General features: G+C 30.6%; 5 protein-coding genes across 5 annotated transcripts; 2 read left to right on the top strand and 3 right to left on the bottom strand.

Moving 5' to 3' along the window:
* Window positions 1–217: 217 nt before the first annotated feature.
* On the top strand, window positions 218–2,622 carry HELRODRAFT_161515 (hypothetical protein; the record flags this gene model as incomplete). Its single annotated transcript, XM_009021427.1, has 8 exons — window positions 218–358; window positions 740–885; window positions 1,003–1,111; window positions 1,227–1,342; window positions 1,632–1,725; window positions 1,987–2,097; window positions 2,211–2,358; window positions 2,495–2,622. 8 exons carry the CDS (start codon window positions 218–220, stop codon window positions 2,620–2,622), a joined length of 993 nt encoding a protein of 330 aa, XP_009019675.1.
* Window positions 2,623–4,062: 1,440 nt separating this feature from the next.
* On the top strand, window positions 4,063–7,604 carry HELRODRAFT_161514 (hypothetical protein; the record flags this gene model as incomplete). Its single annotated transcript, XM_009021426.1, has 5 exons — window positions 4,063–4,173; window positions 4,665–4,710; window positions 4,825–5,248; window positions 5,329–5,635; window positions 5,694–7,604. The coding sequence occupies 5 exons, from the start codon at window positions 4,063–4,065 to the stop codon at window positions 7,602–7,604; spliced, it is 2,799 nt and encodes a 932-aa protein (XP_009019674.1).
* Window positions 7,605–8,552: 948 nt separating this feature from the next.
* Window positions 8,553–10,565, bottom strand: HELRODRAFT_161513 (hypothetical protein; the record flags this gene model as incomplete). Its single annotated transcript, XM_009021425.1, has 7 exons — window positions 8,553–8,694; window positions 8,894–8,974; window positions 9,050–9,155; window positions 9,244–9,413; window positions 9,562–9,964; window positions 10,030–10,151; window positions 10,405–10,565. 7 exons carry the CDS (start codon window positions 10,563–10,565, stop codon window positions 8,553–8,555), a joined length of 1,185 nt encoding a protein of 394 aa, XP_009019673.1.
* A 1,132-nt stretch (window positions 10,566–11,697) lies between these two features.
* HELRODRAFT_161512 (hypothetical protein) lies at window positions 11,698–13,358 on the bottom strand (the record flags this gene model as incomplete). The annotated part of the gene is made up of 4 exons (XM_009021424.1): window positions 11,698–11,816; window positions 12,081–12,852; window positions 12,919–12,990; window positions 13,332–13,358. The coding sequence occupies 4 exons, from the start codon at window positions 13,356–13,358 to the stop codon at window positions 11,698–11,700; spliced, it is 990 nt and encodes a 329-aa protein (XP_009019672.1).
* A 2,313-nt stretch (window positions 13,359–15,671) lies between these two features.
* Window positions 15,672–22,905, bottom strand: HELRODRAFT_188640 (hypothetical protein; the record flags this gene model as incomplete). The annotated part of the gene is made up of 20 exons (XM_009021423.1): window positions 15,672–15,732; window positions 15,848–15,916; window positions 16,069–16,212; window positions 16,346–16,510; window positions 17,207–17,466; window positions 17,713–17,787; window positions 17,894–17,983; window positions 18,046–18,168; window positions 18,438–18,514; window positions 18,712–18,830; window positions 19,034–19,192; window positions 19,362–19,496; window positions 20,130–20,269; window positions 20,546–20,638; window positions 21,038–21,154; window positions 21,438–21,575; window positions 21,656–21,730; window positions 22,018–22,069; window positions 22,136–22,333; window positions 22,787–22,905. The coding sequence occupies 20 exons, from the start codon at window positions 22,903–22,905 to the stop codon at window positions 15,672–15,674; spliced, it is 2,409 nt and encodes an 802-aa protein (XP_009019671.1).
* Window positions 22,906–24,037: the final 1,132 nt, after the last annotated feature.

The following is a 24,037-nucleotide window of genomic DNA, read 5'->3' as shown; positions in this document are numbered from 1 at the left end:
AATACGCGTGCAAACCACGCATCATACACATTGCAAGACGGGTATCTCTTTGTATTCGAACCCAGTCATTGCAATAGCAAGACCAGGCGTCTTTAACCATTGAGCCATCACGCCGCCCCATAATAATAAATAAAATAATACGAATAATAAATAATTATTTTCATTGATGAAATCAAAACTACAGTGATTAGAGATGAGATCCGGCAATTCCAAAAAGATGTGCCAGTTCAACTGCATGCCACCTTACTATCTTCCGAAGTGGAGGTACATGCCACTGGACAACAAGCTGCCCATGCTTAGATGCATTCCTAAGGAAGTGCTTAATTTGTATATCGGAAATGGAAGCATCGGAAGTTCGGTTCGTTCGTGTTACGTTGCGCTTTTTAATTGGATTCGGAAATAAATTGCTGATTGCGAGCACATTCTGAGTTTTTTTAAATTAATTTATTAATTAATGTCGTTAGTGTTCATTCACGTCAATCCTAAAAGTGCTAGATATTAGGTTAAATGTAAATTAAATGGTTAAAATGTGCTTTTTATAGAAGTGAAACAGCTGGTGAATATTTTGTTTCCGTTTTCATGATTTAATTGCTTGAGTAAAGGTTTTGAAGTTTCAAGAATTTTGAAAATATATATTAGAAATATATTGCAAATGTTTTAATAACCAGCTTAGTTGAATAAAATGATGTTTTTTGTTTGATAAACAAGATAATTGATTGTAGTTTTGTAACTTGAACAGCCATGGGTCAAGAACAAGCATCTTGATTTCAACCTGTGGGACCCGCTGATGCTGCAGCAACCGTGTGACAAAGAATACGACTCACTCAGGGATCCTTGCCTCAAATGTTACTTCGCTAACGCACATCATCTTAGGCAACTTTACAAGTTTGTTCTTTACAATTTTTAGATAAAACTATTCATATTTTTGAAGAAAAAAAACTAATGGTTTAGTTTTTGGTATTGAATCTTTGGTTAATAAAATATTTTTTTGCTGGATGACAGACAGGGATTAATAACCAGAGATGGCAAAACTGTTACTTGTCTTCGCGAGTACAACAAGTACCGAGCCTACATGCACGCCATGAATGTTGAAATCCTAAGGGCTTTTCAGGTAGGGAAAGACATAAAATACATTTAGCCGATAGTTACTTTAATTTGAACTTATAGTTATGCAAATTTTGAATCATTATTAATGGCTGTTCCAAAACAAACCAATCTGGTTGTAGGTGCAGAACGAATGTGAGGACACAAAGCGGTTGGTAATAGCCACCATGATAAAGGCTAAAGCGCTCGCCATGGACGATGAAAAAAACCAGTGTGGCAACAACACCTTGTCCAGAAGGTTAAACGCATTCATTATTACGTCAAATTTTAAATGATTTACAATTAAACTAAATAGATTTTAGATGTACACATAGCCTTAATTAATCAATTCATTATTACGTCAAATTTTAAATGATTTACAATTAAACTAAATAGATTTTAGATGTACACATAGCCTTAATTAATCAATATTATTTGTATATTGTGTACACAGTTTGCAATTGTATATTATTGCTTTACATAAAAATTGTTTTACGAATGAAAAATGATCAAATTAGTTTTAAGGTTGCTAACTTACTGTCTGACAGGTATTCAGAAACGCTGAGGCAGGAAATAAAAAATGTTTGCGAGCGAGCTGAGAACGAATTTGAGACAACACCATTCTTCAGGGAATATTGCGAGGTTATTAATGTAACTCGTTGAAATATTATTATTTCTATCTCGATATAATTATTTCACATCTAGCATGGATGTGAATGTACAAACGCTTCAATATTTCTTTGTAACTTATTTTAATACGATCGACCAACAATGGAGTTTTTGTTATGCAATCACCTTGCCACGTACAAACATTCCATTTAATAAACCACTGAAACAAAAGTTAAACACTAGCATACTTTGTATATCTTAAAAGTCATACTTATTGTGTTGCTTGTCATGTAGGGTGAAAGACAATCGCTGCTGAAATTCCGACAAATACTCTTGAAAGACATTAACAAGAAGGCACTCCTTAGACTGCATAAGTTGCAACAGTACGAGTATAGCCTAATTCAGGTTGCTCTATTTGAAACTCTACTAGCAACACTCTGTTACGTTCATTTACGTCAAGTTTGAAATATATAATCAACAATTTAAAAACTAATGATGACAAATTTTGAACTTTCAAGAATTGGAAGGATTGGCAGAAACATACTAATGCTCAAGTTCAGGAGAGAGCTGATGATCTAGTGAGGGAGCACGTATTGAAGTATGAGCGGTGCAAGAACATTAAAGAGTATATGGATCTCTCCCTATATAGGCAAGGAAAAATTGGAGGTTGTTATAAAAATGTCCATGCGTGCGTTTGTGTGTGCTTCTACGTGCATCTCAATGTATGCGTGTGACTGCTTTTAATATATAATTAACAAAGAAAAATGTATGATAAAATAATTAGATATTTAATTTTGAACAGATGTTGTGCAGAAGAATAGAAAACTGCACGAGAGCAAACTGAAAGAATCGATGAGGAGAGTGAGGCAGAGAGTTTGCCTGAAGTCTCAGCGCCAGTACCCCTTGTCAGCTACTTGTCCATACAGTTAATAACAGCTCATTTTTTTCTGTTTCATTTTGTTTCAATAACGTTTAATGCTATTTATTACATCTGTATAATTTAATGATATTATGAATAAAAAAAAATTCAAGTATATTTTAGCAATTTGTTAAATAATTGACACTGTGTGACAGATTTTTTTGAAGGTGGAACTTACGATGACCCCTGTCCGCACAGCAATGTCAGTTCAAATTATCACATTTACAAATTATTATTTTTATTTGATATTAGATTGTGAGGTGATATAAAGACGCGGCGCTTCTAAATATGTATGTGTGTTAATACTTGGTAATAGGACGTTTCGCCTCCTGTCACTTTCGCCCTCAAGACGATTCGCCCCTAGAAGTTTAGCGCTAGATGTTTTGCCTATATATCATAATAATATCATTTAAAATCGTTTTTTAACAAATACATTGTCACTATTTAACACTATGACAAATTTACTTTATATACACACCAAGAAAGTATAGAAATAGCATACATATATGCAAACACGAACAACGACACACATTAACGCATCTGTGTTAGTATGAAATGTGCTCACGAGCAAGACTCAGCTTGGTAATTAATTTACAGTTATATATCAATCATCAACAGCATTATCAATATTATCAGTGATGATTATTATTATTGTTATGATGATGATAATGGTTATGACGATGATAATTACGATGATGATATTTAATGCTTAAGTAATAATGATGATATCAATGGTTACAACAATGATAACGACTATCATGATATTGTTGATGGCGAGAGTAAAAGTTGAGAAACAGTATAATGAATAATAACGATGATGATAATGATGATGATGATGACGATAATTATGATGACGGCAATTATGACGTTAATGATGATGTTCGTAAAAATTAATTGAGGATATAGAATTTTTCATGAAATAAAAAAAATTATGTTAATAGTAACGTTTATAATAATGATAAACTAAGCCCAAACGAACTTTGTTGATATTATATTGAGTTTGCTAACATATCATTCCTACAAACATTATAATAATATTAACAACAAACATTGTATTATTATTTTTTTTATCATATTAGTATGCAAACAAATAAAAAATCAAGCGCACACATTTTATTTGTGAATTTATTACCTTCCCTGACGCCTGTGACCATTAAAATTTATCTAGGCACATAAATCAACAGCACCGTGCTGTCACACACATTAGCCAAGATTTGACAACTATGCAAAATTGGGTGAACATCGGCATCAAAATTATATGTCCTGTATATTACATGTATGCACAAACACATACACACAAGCAGATAAACAAATACATATACACACAATCATATATACACAGAAACATAGACACATACCCACAAACCCATACACGTATACACAGATACCCATAAAACACATGTTCAAACAAACAAACACATAAACACAAACAAACACATAAACACAAACAAATGAACATATACGCACAAACACATGCGGGTGAATTGTTTCGTGGGCGAATCGTCTTGCGGGCGAACTATAAAGATGAGGACGAATCGTTCCGAGGCCGAAAAATCAAGGAGGTAAAACGTCTGGCATTGTTAATAATTTTGTCGGTCTATTTGTATGTACTTAGTGCTTATATTTTTTTATTCATATATGAACCCAAAAACGCATACCAATTAAAATGAAAATAAAACTTTTTTTCAATAAATGCGTCTTTAAATGGTTTTGGTCAAGCCAGGTCTGCTGATATTAATATGATTTTTATTACTAGAACATTTTAATATTTTATTTAAAATTTTATTCCAGATTGTTGCTAATCTGAAAGAGCAATTATTTTGTGAAGATATAAAAAGCAATCTAAAAGAAAAAAATCAACCCAGAGTAGTATTGTTTTTATTTTCAAAATCTAATTTCAATATTTCAATATTTTATTTAGTTATTTTTATTTTCATTTTGTTTTCAAAATGTCGCAAGCACATTTTCCTAACTGTTTCAAACGTTTTATTTGGTGTTTTATTTGTTGAAACTGTTGTTTCAACAGAATGGAAATTAAAAAAATTATTTGCAGAGTTCGCAGATTGTAGCTGAGAGCCAGGATCAAAAATTGGTTACTGGTTAGGAATTGAAGTTTCAAAAAATGCGTGGTTATTTGTTTAAATGCAAACAATCATTCATATATCAACATTTTGTATTTAACCTTGTATTATTTAGCGCATGAATACACCCAGGTTCCCAGAAGTCGAATCTCAAGACGAAGATTCAAAAGACAGAACAACCCTCCAGTGTTAAACAGTATGATGATAATGTGCCAACAATTTCTGATTCGCTGGTTCTTACAATAATCAGAAATGCGTTAGCCTTAGTAGTGAAACATTTGAAACTGCCGTATATTTGCCAGCCTAGTAAACAATCACATTTCAAAACAATTCGAAATCAATATTTTATCCAAGAGCTAGCGAACGAAATTAAAGATGAGCTGTCCGATCTTGTTAAAAATAATTTGGAATTGCTTATTACTATAACAAAAACCCGTCAATTGAACCAAGACAATTTCGATGAACGACAAAAGAGGGGTCTGAAAAGCAATGAAGAAGTTGTCACCTGGGAAGGAGCCCCTCTGATGAAAAGTAACAGTCAGACGATGACTGGCAGGTTAAACAACCCATCTACATTTTTTAAATGCTATTGAATCAAAATTTTTCAAATTTGTTATTGAATCAAAATTTTTTCAGATTTATTCGCGAGCAGTTAATTCGCATCTCAACAAAATTGAAATGCGAAGGCATGTTGTCGGAAAAGAACAACAAGTCTCCAGAAGTCATATTGGATCATCGTTTTTTCGCAGCAATGGCCGAAGCAACTAGCGCACAAGACATCCAAGAACTGTCGTGTCAGTTGCTCGATGGTAACAAAGTAATCTGTGAAGCGCGAGAAATTGTGACAGCTTTTGAAGAATACAACACATTCCAAGCAAAGAAAGATGAATTAATATTGTGCCTCATCAGCGGCCTGATTCGCACTGCTTTATCAACCATCAAAGTAATTTAATAAATAAAAATATTAAACTTGTTTATCCTTGAAAAATTAAAAATTTTAGGATTCGTTAAATTGTGCCGCCATTGAAATGGACGATATTTTGATAATGTGCTCAGTCTTAAACAAAGATTCAAGTCATGCCAAGAAATCAATCCTTTGCAAAAACGTTGAAAACCTCATCGACAAATACAGCAGTGATCTCATGAATAACAAATGCATGGAGTATCTAGTGAAAGATACTGTCAAAAAAATAAGATGTACAAGAGAAACTCCTAATTCCGACGAAGAAATTTCAAAGCATATTTTCAAGGCCGCTAAAAGATTCGTTTCAAAAGTAATTGAGAATTTAATGAGCGAAGCTTCTGCAAAATCACAAGCGGCAAACACCAACGAAGCTACGGAAGATAACGTCAGATGCGAAAGCGATTACGATTATGAAGGAGAAGACACAATTAATTTGGCAGAAAATGAAAGCGCTCTTCGAAAAAAATCATCAGCAAATACTTCGCAGATTGAAAATAAAAAAAGTTTGTCTAAAAAAAGTGATAACGTTAATGACAAAGACAAACTTTTAACCGGTGAAAAAACAAACGAAAGTTATGAAGAAGAACAATTACTGGATGAATTTTTGGACTTCGTATCCAAACATGAAGAAAATAATTTCGTTGAAGAAGAGACATTTCCAATAAACGAAGATGATGAAGAATTCAATTACAGCACATTGGATAACGAAGAAATAAATGACAGTCAGAAAAATGACGTAAGTGAAGAAGAAGCCATTGAAGAGGATTACAAACCAAGTGAAAACCTAGATAATGACGAAATTAATTATCAAGAGTTTGACGACGAAGAGTTGGCTGAAGTGACGGACGATGAAGAAGAATTTGCTGACAGTGTTCATGCATCCTTGGAGACGAAAGAAGAAGAACCACTATTATTTTCAAAACAGGAGTCTGTAAAATATTTAGATGTAGAAAAATCAATTATTCCTTCATACTATAGTAAAAATGCTTCGGTAGCCAACGAAATTAAAACATCGGCCTCAGTTCTCAGTAAAATAAAACTATCAGAAGAAGAATTAAATGTTCCAACGATGGAGATTATAAAAACGTCGCCATCAGAAAAAAATGACGAAACGGAAGATATATGTAACGATGAAGGTGTTCCATATATTGGACTAACACCTGATCAAGAAGCCAAAACACCGTCAACAATAGATAAGAGTAACAAAATGGATACTGAATGTGGTGATGAAGATGTTTCTAACCTTGGAATGACTTCTGATCAACAGGATAAAACACCAACACCAAATAAAAAAAGAAACAAGACTGATGGTGAATACGATGGTAAAGATGTTTCATATAGTGGTCAAACTCCAGATCAAGAAGCCAAAACACCATCTATCAACGATAATATTCTAACGAGATTCAGTCATGATAACAGTGCAAGCTTGCCTTTAGATATAGACGTGAATGAGACTATTGATTTCAGCCAATCACCTATAAATGAAGCAAGTACGTCTCTTGGGAAAAACACTAATGTTAAAAAATATTTATCAATGACTGATTATCCATATCTAACTCAAACACCGGATCAAAAATCTAGCATTCCCAGTGATCTTTCTCCAACTTCCTTTAAAGAGCCAAACCAAAAAAATGATGCTTTAATCGCTCCTAAAAGAGAAAACAATCAGGTGCAAACCGATGAAATTTCTAAAAGAAAAACGCCTGACAAAAAAGCAGACATATCCTTTCCGACTGATGATTTAAGACATAATATTCCAAATGCTGGCGCTGATGATTACGAACAGCCAATGTTCGCAACAGCTAGTGAAACTGACATACCAGATCCCATAAATGACAAATCCGATAAAATGGAGCATGATTTTGGTCGTTCCAACGATGATCCACAATCTTTCGATAACAACCAAAGTGATTCAACAGATCTCGCAAAAAACCGAGTAGCTCCATGAAATAGAGAACAATCAGACATTCAACAAGAGGCTGTTGATAACGAGCCCAATTACGTCAAAACTCAAGATTTTTACTGAACATAAATTAATTTTCAGTACAGTTAAAGCACAATATAAATTTTAAAATATTTAAGATTGCTAACAAGTTATTTAACGACCTCGTGAAATCAATAAAGTTGCCAACGAAAGTTGGACAAACTTTTTCATGTTTTAACGAATTGAAAAAACTTGCCAAGTAATTTGGTCTATACTTTTTTTAATAGATGATAGGCGTACGTGTGGGTGTGCGAATTTAATACAATCAAGCGATAAAATTCTTAAAAACAAAATATAGTTAATTTTGGATAATTTTTATATTGTTTCATAATACTTTTTAAATACTTAAGCCAACTTTTTAGTGCTACATTCAAGCAGTCTCATACATTCTGTTACACATCTAGATACCAAAACGGATCAACCCAATCCTCTGCAAATGACTCATTTTCTGTTTTGTAATTTTTTAAGCTATTTATAATTTATTCATACGACTTACCCACCTAAATAATGTTTTACACTTTTCCAGAGCGTTTCAATACATTTAAAATACAAAATACTACTTTATAACCACATATATTGTAAAATATATAAACAGAAAATCTTCTGCAAGTTTTTTACTTTTAAAATCTACGAGTGACTCGTTTTTAATAGTTAATAAAATGAAACAAGATCGGCTTATAAAAAAAATCTGTTTGAATATCATATTAATAAATAAAAAAAACCCTTATGAACAATTTTCAGAAATTGTTTAAACGATTTATTTGTATAATTTATAGGTGCTGTTGCTTTCAACAATATTTTCCCAGCATTTTGCTCGGAACAGTGAAGGATATCATAAATTTTTTTAATGATCAAGTAGACGACATTTACAGTAATGAATTGGTTAACATTTCAAGACGGATATGAAAATATCTAAACAACAAAATTATGAAAGTTTGAATAAGTATCTGGCCAATTTCTGAAAACGTTAAAAGATTTTAAAATCTTCCAAGCTAACTGATAATCATTCGATGCCTGTTTAAATTCTGAGTAAGTTTCTAACTTTAATGTGCTTCTGCAGGAAATATTAGGTAGAATGTTAGTTTTCCAAACATTAACGATAAATAAAATCTCGGAGATTATTTAATGAAATTCAAAGTTGAATTATCTAAAGAATATTTTTGCATCAATTCTATTTAATGAAAACTCAAAAATTTTAATGTTTAAAAATGTCAACTTTGTTTTATAGATTGATGAATAAATAAAGAACTAACAGTTTTGAATCATGAAACCTTTTAGAATGTAGCTGCTTTAATTGTTGAAATTTCTTAAAGAGGGATAACTTGGCAACAAAACTGAAATGACGGAGTCAATATCATGATACAACATCTGCAATCACTTCAAATGAAAATTAATTTATTAAAACAAACCTGCATTTTTTAGAACTTTTATCTTTCTTTGTCAGACCAAGTAAACATCCTCTTGTCAAAACATCTTGTTTGAATTGTTTGTCATTATTGTAATACCAACAGATTGCTAAAATCAAATTAATGAAAACATGGATAACTAATGTTTTGTAACTAAATAATAGAAAAATAAAAAAACATATAATTAATAAACTCACTGGTTGGACAGGGAGATGAGTTACTTGAATGACTTCTTGAATGTTCAAACTTATCATCATGAATATTAAATATTAAAAATTTGCACATAGAATAAGCTTCAGGTAAAACTGGTTTGTCTTCTAATCTCATACTTAAAGATCTCAACAATGCAGTTTCATCAAATATGGAACTATAAATTAAATAAAGCATTGCAAAGTGATCATTATTTTGAAATAATGCAGAAAAAATAATATAAAAAATGTTTGCAAACAATCTAAAATATAATTGAATGACTTTTAAGATTAAAACTAAAAAAATTAAATAAAAATAATATACACCTGTTTATGATATAAGATTTTATATGAATGGGTTCGGCTAAAAAGTGCATCAACAAAGCTCCCTGAATTCCTAGAACATTCCATTTACATAATTTATCACTGCAGGAAAGTGATTTGGTCTTATCACCTCTCCCAGGCTTTGTTCTCAAAACACCAACAACATGATAATCCTTACCCGGCAAATGTTTGTCCTCACCCTTCATACATTTTGCTCCAGTTCTGTAAATATCACCACTAGGCATATCACCAATCTTAAACTTTTTGTTTGCAGCACCCTCTGTAGAATCATCTAAAGATCGTTTTTTAGATGGATTGTCCACCACTACCTCACCAATATTTTCATTGTTAATAATCTCATAAGAGCACGACAATTTACTTTTAGGAATTATAGAAGCATCTCCACCTGTTAAAAAAATTCTTTCAAAATATATCTCTAACTTTGAATTGGTGAGAACAAAATTTTTTTACATGGCATGGATGTTGTAAAGAAATGAAATTCAACATCCTCACAAAGTCTGAACTTCTCTCCAATGCATTGAAATATGCTCTCTTTATCTTTTAAAGCATATTCAAGTTCATCATATAAAAAACTATAAAATAAAATTAAATCAAAAAATAGAAAAAGTAAGTTGTAATAAAGACAATTTTTACCATAGTAAAGATCTCCTAGCAATAATTTCTGCATGGCTATCATTAACTATTAGCCCTTGTTTACAAAGAAAATTTCGACCAATACATTTGGTGCCTGTTCCCATTGAAACCACTTTCAAATTATTCATAAGCATATCTAAAAAATAGGTATTATATAATAATATAACATTGTAATGTAATGGTAACAAAAACATGCAACATCTTTTACTATTGTGAAGCTGCATGACAATAGCCGACATAACTGTCCATTCTGATCCAGTTTTAGGTTTGCCATTGCCTGACAACCGATTCTTATAATGATCAAAACACAGATTTCTTATTTTTTCAGCTAAAGATGCAGAAACAAATGTCATGGCAACCTGTTAGTTAGTGTTACTGTTAACTCTGTTAATTTTTACAAATAAATCATCTTGATAATTGAAATTTAGTTCAAATTTTTTTAAAGTTAAAATTTAAATCATACAAATTGAAATGTATGCATGTATGTATTGAAATGTATATGTATGTAATGTATTCAGCATTGTATTGATTGTGATGTATGTGTTGTATGTACACTACAGTACATTCGCAAACGTTTACCACGATATTCTTTCTTAATAAAATAAATATATAAAAAATAATTAAATAAAATGATAGTAATGAAGAAATAAAAAAAATGAAAAAAGATAAATAAATAAATATGATAAAAAATCAAATAAAACAAACGTGGTAAAATAAGTTTACTTTTTGCACGCAATGAACTAAAAGGTAATTTTGTAAAAAAAAAAATTTTATAAAATTGATTTTCACAATATACTATTTTACTTGTTTAAGATAATATATATCAATCAATATATATATATATATAATTCTATTATGTATAGAAAAAAATCTTTTTTTACCTATAGGTAGCAGTCTTCTTTATAAATCTAAATATAATACGTAATAAAAAATTACATATATTATTAGCGTTGTTCAGTTAAGAGTTGATTGTTGCTAACAGTGGCAAATTTAGATAATTTTGAGGGTCACGATTGTTAACAAATTTGTTGACAAACGTGGAAGGGGAATTTTCAATAAAAAGTCAATATTCCCAACCTAAAAATTTTTTTTGACTGGGTGAGGGGGGATGCTCACCAACTTGCGGTTCGGGTATTTTTCTATAATTACCTGGGAAGCAAATTTTTTTTTTAATGCGGTCTCAACATATTACTTATGTTTTGGGGCCTATAATGTCAATTTTTTCATAGAAACAAAAGACTTTTAATAACTCTTAACTAGAAATAACTGGTCTCCAAATCCGCCACTGGCTGGTAATGATGTTAATAAATAATTACACACTAATTAGAAACGAGTGAATGGATATATTTTACATCAAGTATTCAATATATATATGTACAAGGTTCATGTTGAAATATACTGTTGTCCGAAATTAACAAATACATACACATTGTTTTTAACAAAAAACTGACGATCATTGTAAACAAAACTGGAAAAGAGGAAATTTTAATCATCAAAAATAATTTTCTTTCCCATGAATTTAACATTCGGTGCCAGTTTTTCTTTTAACTTCCGCTTGGCTTCCCAGGATGGATGTAATTTTGTTTCTTTCAACTCTTCTTTGCCTGCAGTAAACAAATATATAGAACAAAGATATAAAATAAAGTATATGCAGAACATTAATATTATACTATTTGAGACATTTGATTCATTGATATGGAGAGATCTCAGGATAAATAGAAACACACAGACACAAGCACAAATACAGACGTGACATAACTGCCAGAAAAAAAATGTTAAAAAACTTAAAACATTGAAGATATAGATAGTTAAACAAATTAATAAATTTATTTATTTAATAAAAAACTTGTTTGAAAGATAAACGATACCTTTATTGTCCTTTTTTGACTCAGCTTTAAAGCTTTTCGACTGCTTGTGAGCATTTTTGTTTCTATCTTCAGGAAAGCTGGATTTATTTGCAGTTTTTTTAAAAATTTTGTTAGGATTGCCTAACGATGATACAAACTGACTTCTGATATCATTATGAGAGCTGAGAATAACAGCACAACTCTTCTTATCCTCGTCATCGTCACTATCCTCCCCACCTTCAAAAAAACTGTCAAATTTTTCGTTTTTGATGTTTGATGTGGCTTCAGTGATGCTTGGATCTTTTGCTGGAACAGCTGAACCAACAAAAATTTCATCTGTGCATTCATCCATTCTGCAACGTTTCACAATCATGTCATGAGAACTCATTAAAACAATTTCATCAGATTGAGATTTTGTTATGCTAGCATCATCGTCAGCAGCCTCACAACTGTGTGGTGACGAGGTTTGATTATTTGCACAACTTTTTGAGTTGCTATCTTTTACGACAGTCTTGGCCTCATTCGGCTTACTTGAAGGTTTAGATTCATTTTTTACATTTTCTACTTTTTCTACCTTTTCATTTTTTACATTTTCAACATTATCTTTCAATGCTTCAACTTTCTCTATAATTTTATCTGTGCTTTTCCTCTTCTTGAGTCTTCTGGAAATGTGGCCTTTTATAAACGAAGCCAGACTTTCCCAATCCTCATGCTGTTTCCGCCAACTTTCAATTTTATTTTTGAGTAGTTTTTGATTTGCAACTCTTGCTACAACAAGGTCAGTAAGGTTGTCCTGTAGTTAAAATGAAATACATATTATAAAAGCAATCTAGGCTAAAATCATAAATGTGTACAAAACCTTATTGGCAGCATCCTTCACAGATGACTTGTTGCATAGACAACTCTTCACCAGAGAATCCAGTTCTAATTTCTGCATAAGAAATTCAACACATTTTGTTAAAAAAAACCATTTTTAATAGAAAACAAATTTGCCAAAAAAAAGGTAGAAGGTTGTCTGAGATTTGTTAACAGAATTATTGTTATTATTTTATCTTAGAAATTTCTCAGAGGTTATTACAACAAACACACAGCATGCATAAATACACACGCAAATCAATGCATCACACACTTTTTCAAGTGATAGGCGGGGATTTTTTACATTCAAGCCCGGTCACTGCAACAACAACGCCATGCACTCCAACCACCATCATCACCATCGCTCTGCCCAATATGAATATGATAGATAGCAGGTTTTATTATCTATTAGAAAACATCTTCACTTATTTTGAAATTTGACATGGTGGGGAGCAAAGAAACTAATCAAATTTGTGGTAGTGCAGCAACTAAAATTAGCCTGGCAACCTGTGTAAAAACTGAATTTTAATGCCTTTTAATAGCAACACTGTTCACAATGGGGACCCATGATGGACCCTTCTAAACCCGCCACTTGTCGTTTTAAATATACTAAAATAAAGTTAACATTTAGTGTATTATAAAATTAAATTACAATATGATAGAAAATGTATTAACTTGTAATAGTTTAATTTGCTGATATAGCCTGTTAGCTTTTCTTAAGTTTATTTCTGCTTTTGGTGTTTCTCTGTAAATAAACAACAGTTTGTATTGCATCGTGACTTTAATGGTAAACAACAGTGCATGAATAATGCACATTAATGCACGAGTAATGCACATTCTAGACAAGATTGATGTTCCATCACAAGAGAAGAAATCTCATTTCAAGTTGTAAATGAATACTAGCAAGCCAATTTGTTAGCAAAAAAAGATGAAAAATAAACAGGAAATAATTAAAACTATATGAAAATCATACTTTTTAGATTCTAGCACCTTCATTTTTCTGACCAATTTTGAGACGATTTGAGTCCTACACTTTCTTGTTGGCACTCTCAAGAGAACTACCTGTGGATACAACCATCATTCATCATGTTCCCAGATGTTAAACCACATCCACAATAAGAAAGAACAAAATGTTTAATAGAAAAACACAAAATTGTCACAAAATTAATCAAACAATCACAAACTATCCATTCTCTTAACACCAAACATCAAATTAATAAATACATTCACCAATAAGCTTTAATGTTATAAAACAACCAACCAGTCAAACTCAATTCTATCAAATTTAACCAAAATTACTAAACCAAATCAATAAAGCTTTTAATTTTATCAATTGATCAGCCAATCATATTCAAACCAATCATATTCAAACCAATCATATTCAAACCAATCATATTCAAACCAATCATATTCAAACCAATCATATTCAAACCAATCATATTCAAACCAATCAAACTCAAATAAACCAAGTTGTTCAGATCCATCACTGTCATTGGAACATTCACATGCAGTTTGTTTTCGATCATTATTAATAATGTGGTTGGTTGACTTCTATGGATAATTTTAAACTTGACTTGACTAAAAAAGGATAAAAGGATTAATTAAAAAAAATTAAAACAGTTAAAATTTAACTGTTTTTAATTTAACAGTTAACTGTTAAATTAAACATGAGACAATGAGTAGCAAAAAGAAGCTCCAGCCAGAAGTTTTATTTGACTAACTAGTCAATTAAATTAATAATTTATTTGTCTTTTAATTTAAATAAATTAAATTAATTATTAAAAATTAAGGCATTCCTTTATTAATTTATTTATTTTTATTTTATTTTCCAAACTTTTTAATTTTAAAATTTGATTAAAAATGCTTATAATTAAATTATTAAACATTTTCTCGGTTATTTTTCGCTATCATTTTATAGTACCATCGCCCTGCATGCTGTAACAGCTTCTGCGTTTGTCATATTCTGATTTTTTAAAGAATAATAGAAAAAAAATTAATAACTAAATATAAAAAACCTTAACTATTTCAACAGACGGGTCCTTGTGTTAGGAACCGCGTGACCGACGTAAATAACGACAGCAACGACAGTGAAGATGGTAACAAAACCAACAGCAATACAATTAGTTTATAAAAAAAATTTTTGTCTTCATCCTCATATTTACTCACATAACAGTCAATTTATCAAAATTATACATGTGTACATGTAAAGATATAGCAGTAATTTATGAAATTTACCGATTTTCTAGCGTTGGATAGTTTTTTATTACATTTCTCAATATTTCTTGGTCTAGGTCCTATGCACACGAGAATGAATCGGAAAACTGTATATTATTCTAACTTTAATAAAAATATATAATGACAAGAATTTGGTTAAAAAACTATCCAACGCTAGAAATCGGGTTGATTTCATAAATTACATTAATTTATGGTCTTTTACTAGCGTGTATATATATATATATATATATATGTATGTCTTCATGTGTGTATTTATGTATTGTATAATACTAACACTGATCAGAAACTTTCTCACCCTATCACTCAACTTTTCATGAAAAATTTTCATTCATAGTAATCTCAAAGCCTTTGTTCAAACTTTACTATAAAAATAAAACTTATTGTTAGTCTAAAATACTTTTGCATTTCTTTTCATGGTTATATATCCATATGTTTATTTGTCAAATCGATCCCTTTTCAATGATAAAAAGTCAGTTTCATCAGCCGCATATCTTAAACAGCAATTTTAAATACTATTTATTTCTATTCATTTAATGGAAGTCGCAAACAGACAAAAGCGCATCGAGTCAACAGTTCGATAAATCTGAACGGTTTTAAAGAAAATGTTTATCAACAAATTGGTTAAAATTGCAACAAATAACAGATGTTAATTAAATAAATTAACGGCACCATTTCGGCAATTTTGAAGTATTGCTGACATTTCAATGTTCTGCTTCACCAGCTCTCTGTGCTGTTCAATTAGTTTGGCCCTATCTTCCAGCAATTGACTATTAAAAAAATATAATCTTCGATTAATAAATTCATCAAAGAGGAAAAACTAGGTAAACGGTCATTAACGTTACCAATGAAGAAATAAAATTATTGAAAGAAAAAGAATTATATATATGCCAAGCCAACGTATTACGTGGCACTGACGTACTAGTAATTTTCGAAGTGAACGGCTAGAGCGTCCCAAGTCTTTTTAAAACCAGTGTCCAAACTACCATATTTCAGCCAGTAGTCTTTATCCATCGAATCATCCCTATTTTCAACTGCAATCTCCGTCTCATCAAAATATCTTTTTCTGTGTTTTGTGTTAAATGATAATTGTGATAGATGACAATAAAGTTGAATAATTAATTTTGTGATCATTTTTGGCAGATTTTTAAAAATTTGTGCTGATAAAATTAAAAGTAAATAATTAAAAGTTGACCAACAGATCATGTTTTAAAAGCAGATCATTGATTTTGGGTTTTGGCAGTGGTGATATTGCATTTTCAATTTTATTCTGACTGCTGGATGGAGATTCAGCGTCGAAAACATCATCGAATTGCAGATTTTTGTGGAAGTTGCTCTTGAATGTTGTATCTCTCTTGGAAGTTCTGATAAATGTGAAAAGTCATAAACATTTACCAATAATTATTTCATGGACCATACTATAAATATAAAAATACTTATTTTTCAAAAAATTTCATTTGAATAATTTTATGATCTCACAACCAAAAACTTGCTTTTTGTTGGGTTTATTAATTGCATTCAGTAAAGTCAAAACATTAATAAAACGCAGTATCTTTATTATTTACTAGGAAAGCGATTTTGTAAATTAAAACCACAGGCTTGACATCTGGAAGCGTTACTGAAGTTTGAAATGCTATCTTATAGCTATGGCAATCGAGAACCCTCTGCTAAATATTCGCTTAAAATAAAAATTTGGTGGTTGTTTCACAGTTCATTCATTTATTATTCATTCATATTCGCTTAAAATAAAAATTTGGTGGTTGTTTCACAGTTCATTCATCTCTGGTAAACTTCTTGGATTGTCTTTGTAGATTAGAAGCAGTTGACTGATAATTTTACGGGCTTTCACGGTATAAAGTACGGAAGCTCGGATCATAATGTTAAATATGCACCTACATGACTATGTATTAATAGTAAAGTACGAGCAGAAGAGTTTCAAACCAACTTATCAATAAAACGATTATGAAAATTTTGTGTAGTAAGGTTTAACATAACTTAACCTTAATTCAATGCCCATCAAACCTAACTCGAATATACTTATAAAAAAATATATAACCGACGCTTTGTTATGTTCGCCGACAAAAGCTTTAAGCGCCAGCAGTACGTCGTTTGGATGAATGAGAATGTCGCTGTACTCGGGGAGGATCGTGTGGAGTGGGTCGTCGGGATCGCCGGTTAAATTATTCTCGTTATTAGTTGCAGCAAGATTATGTTGAGAAGGGTAGGGAGTTATGAAAGCTTCGTGCAACTTGTTCCTTGACTCGAAAGACTCAGACAAGTTCACTTCCTTTTCATCTTGCGCTTTCTCCTTAGCAATTATCTGCCATTTTAAACATAAAACTTGATTTTAATGATACGTCAATAGTAATTAATCATATTGCATAATTAAATAAATGAAAAAAGTATTAACAAATAAGAAAGAAATATATTTAATCTGATTTCTATATGTTCACGCCAGGAAGTAAATTGAAAAATTTGAATTTAGTCAGTCATCGGTAGAAATAAAATATCCACCAGCAGCATAAATTAAGCTAAAAAAATGAACGGTTAACGCAAGAGAGTTTACTTTGTTTTTCGTGCCATTCTTCAAAAAATACAATGACAACACTCTTACATCCTCTTCATTTTCTATTTGCATCACCTAGCAGAACAGAATTTGATAATTGTTTGTAAAAGAACAAAATAAGTATTTATAATTGTTTATGGAATTAATAATAGTCAAGATGGATAATCAAAATATATCTAACATTTAACACAGAGTCCAACTTCATAAGTGTCTGCTCATTAACTTCAAGTGAACTCAAAAGAGACCACACTTTCTCCTCTATCAAGAAACCCTTGCAAATAAAAGACAATGAAAGAAGAAAATTTAGAGCAACAAATTTCAAATAAACCAAACTGTTTCATTGCATATAAGTTTGAAAATGTGCTTGATCAAATGCTTTGGAACTTTGTCTAAACATCCGTCGACCACTTTTAATGGCTCGTAGAAATAATCTTCACAAAACTGCTCTTTAGGTAGCTAGAAAATGAACAATTTTATAAACTATTTAAAGTTAAACGAAATGAATTTATTAAACCTCATCAATGTTTTAAACATGTAACATGTGGTGGAACAAGTTGACGCCCGTGTGACATTAATTGTTTCAGTTAAAATATAAAAATAAAATATTTTCGTAATAGAAATTAAAATAGCAACACGTTATTAATAATATATTAATTATATTAAATTAAATATAAATAATTAAATTATTTGATAATAAACACAAAAGGATAAAGATAAAACGTTACATTTTTTATCATTTCACCGTCCTCCTGCCTATCAGAGAGGACTATCCTTGATGATTCCAAGTTAATATTTTCAATATCTGATCGACAAATTGATAGCACAGTTTGAATAATTCGAAATAATATTTTCTTGAAAAACTTTAATAGAAAATAACAAATGCAGCTCTTTTCTTAATTAATTATCATTATGTTATCGTAAAATATTTTGATAATTAAATAAAAAAAATAAATAATTAAATAAAAAATAAATTTATCAGCGATGATGTTTAATAGTTACCGAATCCACATGCTTTAGAGACCAAATTTGCTTTTCTCAAAGACAAGTCGTCGCGAGTAGCATCGGGGTCAGAGTTTGATTTGGATACAGATATGGGACCAACGTTTTTCATGAAGCTTCTGTTTTTTTATATATATAGACAGTAAATGGTACTTTGTAGCCATAGTCAGTAACACGAAAGTAAAATGAAAGATGGGAGAAAAAATAGTTATAATCAATCAGATGAATTAATAAATTATTAAAAGATCGAATAAATGATAAATGAATGAATGAATAAATAAATTATGTATGTTTAGACAAAAAACTCTGCGATACAACAAACATGAAGACAAACATATCAGGAAGCGTCCACTTGATTCCTAGCTGTTGCTCATGTAGTATCTCGTCTATCTTTAGAATCCTCGATGCATACTTCTTACATTCCTCTTCATTCATTAACCACAATTTCCCGAACTTTCCTTTGTTACTATCGATAGTTAACCTGTGATCGTAGATGATGTTAAAACAAAGAACTGCTTGAGTTTGTACGTCAATGCATGTTTTAACACGTTTAGCGAAAATCTCTAAACTGTATTACCAATTAATAACCATTTCAAAATTAATTAAATATAAAATTATGCAAACAATAAAAATGTTCACAAAGAGCCAACTTTGCTTTATTGAGGAAGTTTTTGTACTTCTCAACGAGTAAATCGTAATCCAGTGTTAGTTGCTGGTTCTCATAAACAAACTGTTCTTCCTGCTTCTTATTTTTCTTGGAATGGAACATGTAAATGTCATGCAAGCTGGAAAACAAGTCAGTTAAAGTGAACATTTTATTTAATTTTTAAATTTTTCTTTATTTATTACGCAGTTCTAACAAACGCGGGACAGTTTACAAATTGCACAAACTTTAGCTGCAAATAAACTTACCCTTCCACGAATCGAATGCTACAAGTGCACATATGCACACACACACACGCGACACGGCGAGCACTACAAACTTGTACGTGCGTACATACAAAAGGATCATTGCAAGACGTGGATAGTAATAAAATACCAAGTGATAATGTGGAGTTTTAAAAAACATTGCAAGGACAATTAGCGAAATGATCTTTAATATTACATTCGATGCTAAAGAAGGATACACATGTACGTTATAACAAGTAAAGGATGAGTGCCTGAAACCGCTAACATAATTCCAGCTCTGAAAACAGCTTGATGATGTATAAATAAAACACATTAAGACATTAACACGTAAAATACATTAAGTTTTTTTAAACACTCAGTGAAAAAAATGTTTGAAAAATTACAAAGACATAAATCAATACAATGAGAAACATTCTAAAATCTGGCTTTAACTTTAATAGGTAAAGCAGCGTTTGGAACAATACAATATCTGTAAATTTAAAAAAAACAATAAGAAACTGTAAGAAAACCGGGTAATCTTTTTCTTCTGAATGCTTTTAGTTATAATATTTTCTTCATCCCTCTTCCTTAAAACTTGAAAATTATATTCCAGCTTATCTTGATTCAACTGGTAGGTGGCTTGCATCTCTTGCAGTTCCTGCTGCATCATCTGACGTTTAAACATTTCAACTTCTTTCGTATTATTCCATAATGTTACACACCACCCACACACGCACACACGCACACACACACACACACACACACACACCACACACACACTTATATTTATATGTATATTCTATATTGTATATTTATTGATTGATTAATTGATTGATTAATTGGTTGATAGATTGGCTGATTGATATACGATTGTAACTATTTAAAATTTTGATGTTTAAAAAAATCTTGAAACAAGCGTGTGACATTAAATGGCGTGTTATAATACTTGAATGTCCTTCTCGAGTTTGATCTTAATTTGATTGTATTCTTCGGAATCCTGCACTCTCTGAGCATTTAACATCGATTCAAATACTTCAGCCTTTATTAGTTAATTAATTAAATTTTTATTTATTTAATGTTTCAGTTATTTCGTATTATTTTATCTATTGTAATTTGGCGTTTATCAATCGATGGATTTGGTTGCGTTGAAGTATGTTCAGAAAATTTTTACAAATATTTTCAACATATTAGCAAGCATGTTTTTAAAAAGGATTGGTAAATAGAAGTCATTCTACTAAAAATCTTTAAGCTGAATTTATAATTCAGATTGATAGATCATAAAACCTTTCACCATACAGGTTGATAGGATTTTATGGAGATTTGCTAAGAGTTTAACATGAATTAAATGAGTGACTATTGTAAGAGTCAAAGAAATTTTGAGTAACATTCATTAACTCAGAAATTGAAATGCAATCATCAGACATCCAGATCCAGCAACCTGATTATCTCGATTCTTCGAGAAATCTTCTTCCTTTTGTTTCCTCTCTTTAAGCAGGTTCTCCCATTCCTCATCCATGTCGGACAGTAACTGCATCCTTTCCCGGATAAATGCTGCCTACAATTTTCCAACATTTCATCTACTTAAATTGCTACTAACTGTACACAACAAAATTTTATGTACAGTCTGTTAAAAACGCTTGCATACGCCATCATATAATCGAAGTTAGACATATCTGTAACCAAATGTTAATTGTAACATTGCAGCATTACAATTTTGCATAACACAAAAAAATGTAATTCCTACTTTAAATTATTCTGAGTTAACACAACATATAGTGATTAAATTAATCATAAAACAACAGATGTAAATGAACGCAATGATAAAGAAACATAGAGACCTCAATATGTTTCAGTTCAGTTTTGTACGCCTTGGAGAGGATGTTGATTTGCTCAGTCATCCTACTCATCAGCATGTCAACATCTGCTGCCTGATTTTTCAACTCTTCAACGTACTGCTTGTCTTTGTCTTTCAATTCCTATGCATTTTATGAAACTGTGTGGCTTTAATTCAATCAAATTTTTTTATTAAAACTGTGCTCCACAAAATGTTACACACCTCTTTAAATTCATTGATCAGTTTGGTTTTTTCTTCCAACATAGCATCACAAGCTTCCTTCTGTAGCAACAACATCTACCAAACAAATTTTCCATTATTTCAATTTTTTCAAACAATTTCAACTATTTAATAACTTATCAACAATGGAATAAGATTAGCCTGATGAATTAGACAATGCTCAACAATGATCCAATATCACTTTCATATGAATAATTAAAAAGTAACTGATTAGTGGCACCTCATGCAATTCCTGTGCATGAACTTTTTCCAAAGCTGTCTGCCAACTCTGACTAATCTGAATAATAAAACGGTTTTTGTGAAAAGTAAACAGTCCAGAAAGATTTGTCCAATTGTAACTTAACCTCTTCATGTTTGTCAAAAGAAATTTCTTTTTCATTTTTTACTTTTTCTTTCCTAAAAATAATTCATAAAATTAGTACAATAAGTAAGATGATATGAAATAAACTTTAACAACGGAACCTTGAATTATTTTCTTCAATGACTTTGATTCTTCTTTTAATTTCTTTCGAATCTGCAGCAGTTTTAATGTTTGAAACCACATCCAAACTTTCATTTTTCAATTTTGTTGGATTTTTAAAGCCAGTCGTCATTTGTTTTGGCTTCTGAGTTTCATCCTTTAATTTTTCAACTACTATTTCATCAGCCTGATCTCTAATTCTTCAGTAAAAAAAATATATAATTTATAAATTATAAATATAAAATATTATTTTAACTTGAATTATTTGAAATTATTATAACTAAGCTATTTATTTAATAGAAGTTGTTAAATATATAAAATAAATTTAACTCAAAAAATATATTTTAATAAGAATGTTTTGAAAATCTAATTATTAGTCTTCAAGTTTTTTAAAACTTAATTTAAACTTTTATAAAGCTAACTAAAACACTTGTAATCAGTTGAATAAAATGAATTAAAACATAAAATTTGAACTTGTTACTAGTTACTGTTTGTTACTTTTCTGTAAAATTTTAAATCTACTACTAAAGTCTAACAAGTATACTTGTTCAGAGCTTTTTTTAAGCGAAATATAATTTTACAAATAAAATTAAACAAAATTACTGAAACAATAATTAGTTAAAAAACTAAAATAAAAAAATTAAATTTTTTACGATAAACGCAAAGTTTTTTCTCTTCGATTTTCAATCCTGAGACGCCTGGCCAGAATCCTCTCCTCACGGACTTCAGAATCGACGGATGGCTCCGAGCGAACCAACTCGTCGGAAGGCATTTCTTTTCTAAAATAGTTTTTTTCTCTAAGTATTAAATTACAATACTAAAATAGATTTTTAATTTTTATATATACGCCAAAACTGCAAACAAAAATCCGTCGCCAATGGCAACAACACTTATTAAGCATAGATAATAAAAAAAATGCAGGATTGTGCAGGTTGTAAAATCTGTTGTCATTTTTATTCCATTTATTATTATTATTATTTAACAAACAACTTCTGTGCATTATGGAATAGTAAAGCATTTAGATGCTAAACGAAATGAAGTACAGAAACTTCAGCTATCAATCGACAATCCCTCGCTAATCATTGAAAAACCGTTGAGACCGATTACTCTCTCGTCAACATCCAGAGTCTGTTGCCAACTTTTATCAATTTTTTATTAACTATTAATTAATTTTTAATTATTATTTTTTAATTCAACATGAAACGGTACGTAAAACACCCGTGAAATCACGCACAACACATAGCATTTGAATGTCGGAGATGTCATTTTGGAATCGAACCAAGTGATTGCATGCAGATTGCAGATCAGGGACAGGCGCCTTTAAAAATAGCGCCATCGCGCTGCTGCCTAACTAGAATCGAAACTGTGTTTCATTAATTGAATTTAACCTTCGCCGCCCACATAATATAGCTTGAGACAATTTTGTAGAAAAATGTTAAAATAGGTACTATGAACATATAGGAATCTAAAACAACAAACAAATAAAAAGAAATCCAAAAAATCCATAGATAGATCAGTTGCATTTGAAGTTACTTAAGCTGAAAGATAAAATAACATGTCTGATACAGCAACTTCAAAATAAAACGGTAGAGATAATGAGAGAATCATATAAACAAGAACTTCTAACAATAATACGTCAACATGATAAAAAGAGGCTCTTCGACTGGTTGTACACCACCAAAGTCGGAATGAGCAAGTTGGACAAGCTAGGAAAGGAATGATCAGCCATCTTTATCCTTATTCCCAATTTTATCATTTTATTTTTTCCGATAAATCGCATCTTTCTATTTTTATATAATAATCTTTCCTTTTCTAGACTTCATATTTGAAAACCTAATTTCATTTTTTGATCATTCGCCAAAACTTGTTTTATTCAACTATGAATGATTATACAATATACATAC

The sequence above is a fragment of the Helobdella robusta genome (genome assembly GCF_000326865.2).
Source record: "Helobdella robusta unplaced genomic scaffold HELROscaffold_3, whole genome shotgun sequence".
Lineage (NCBI taxonomy): Eukaryota > Metazoa > Annelida > Clitellata > Rhynchobdellida > Glossiphoniidae > Helobdella > Helobdella robusta.
This window is presented reverse-complemented; position numbering and strand designations above follow the sequence as displayed.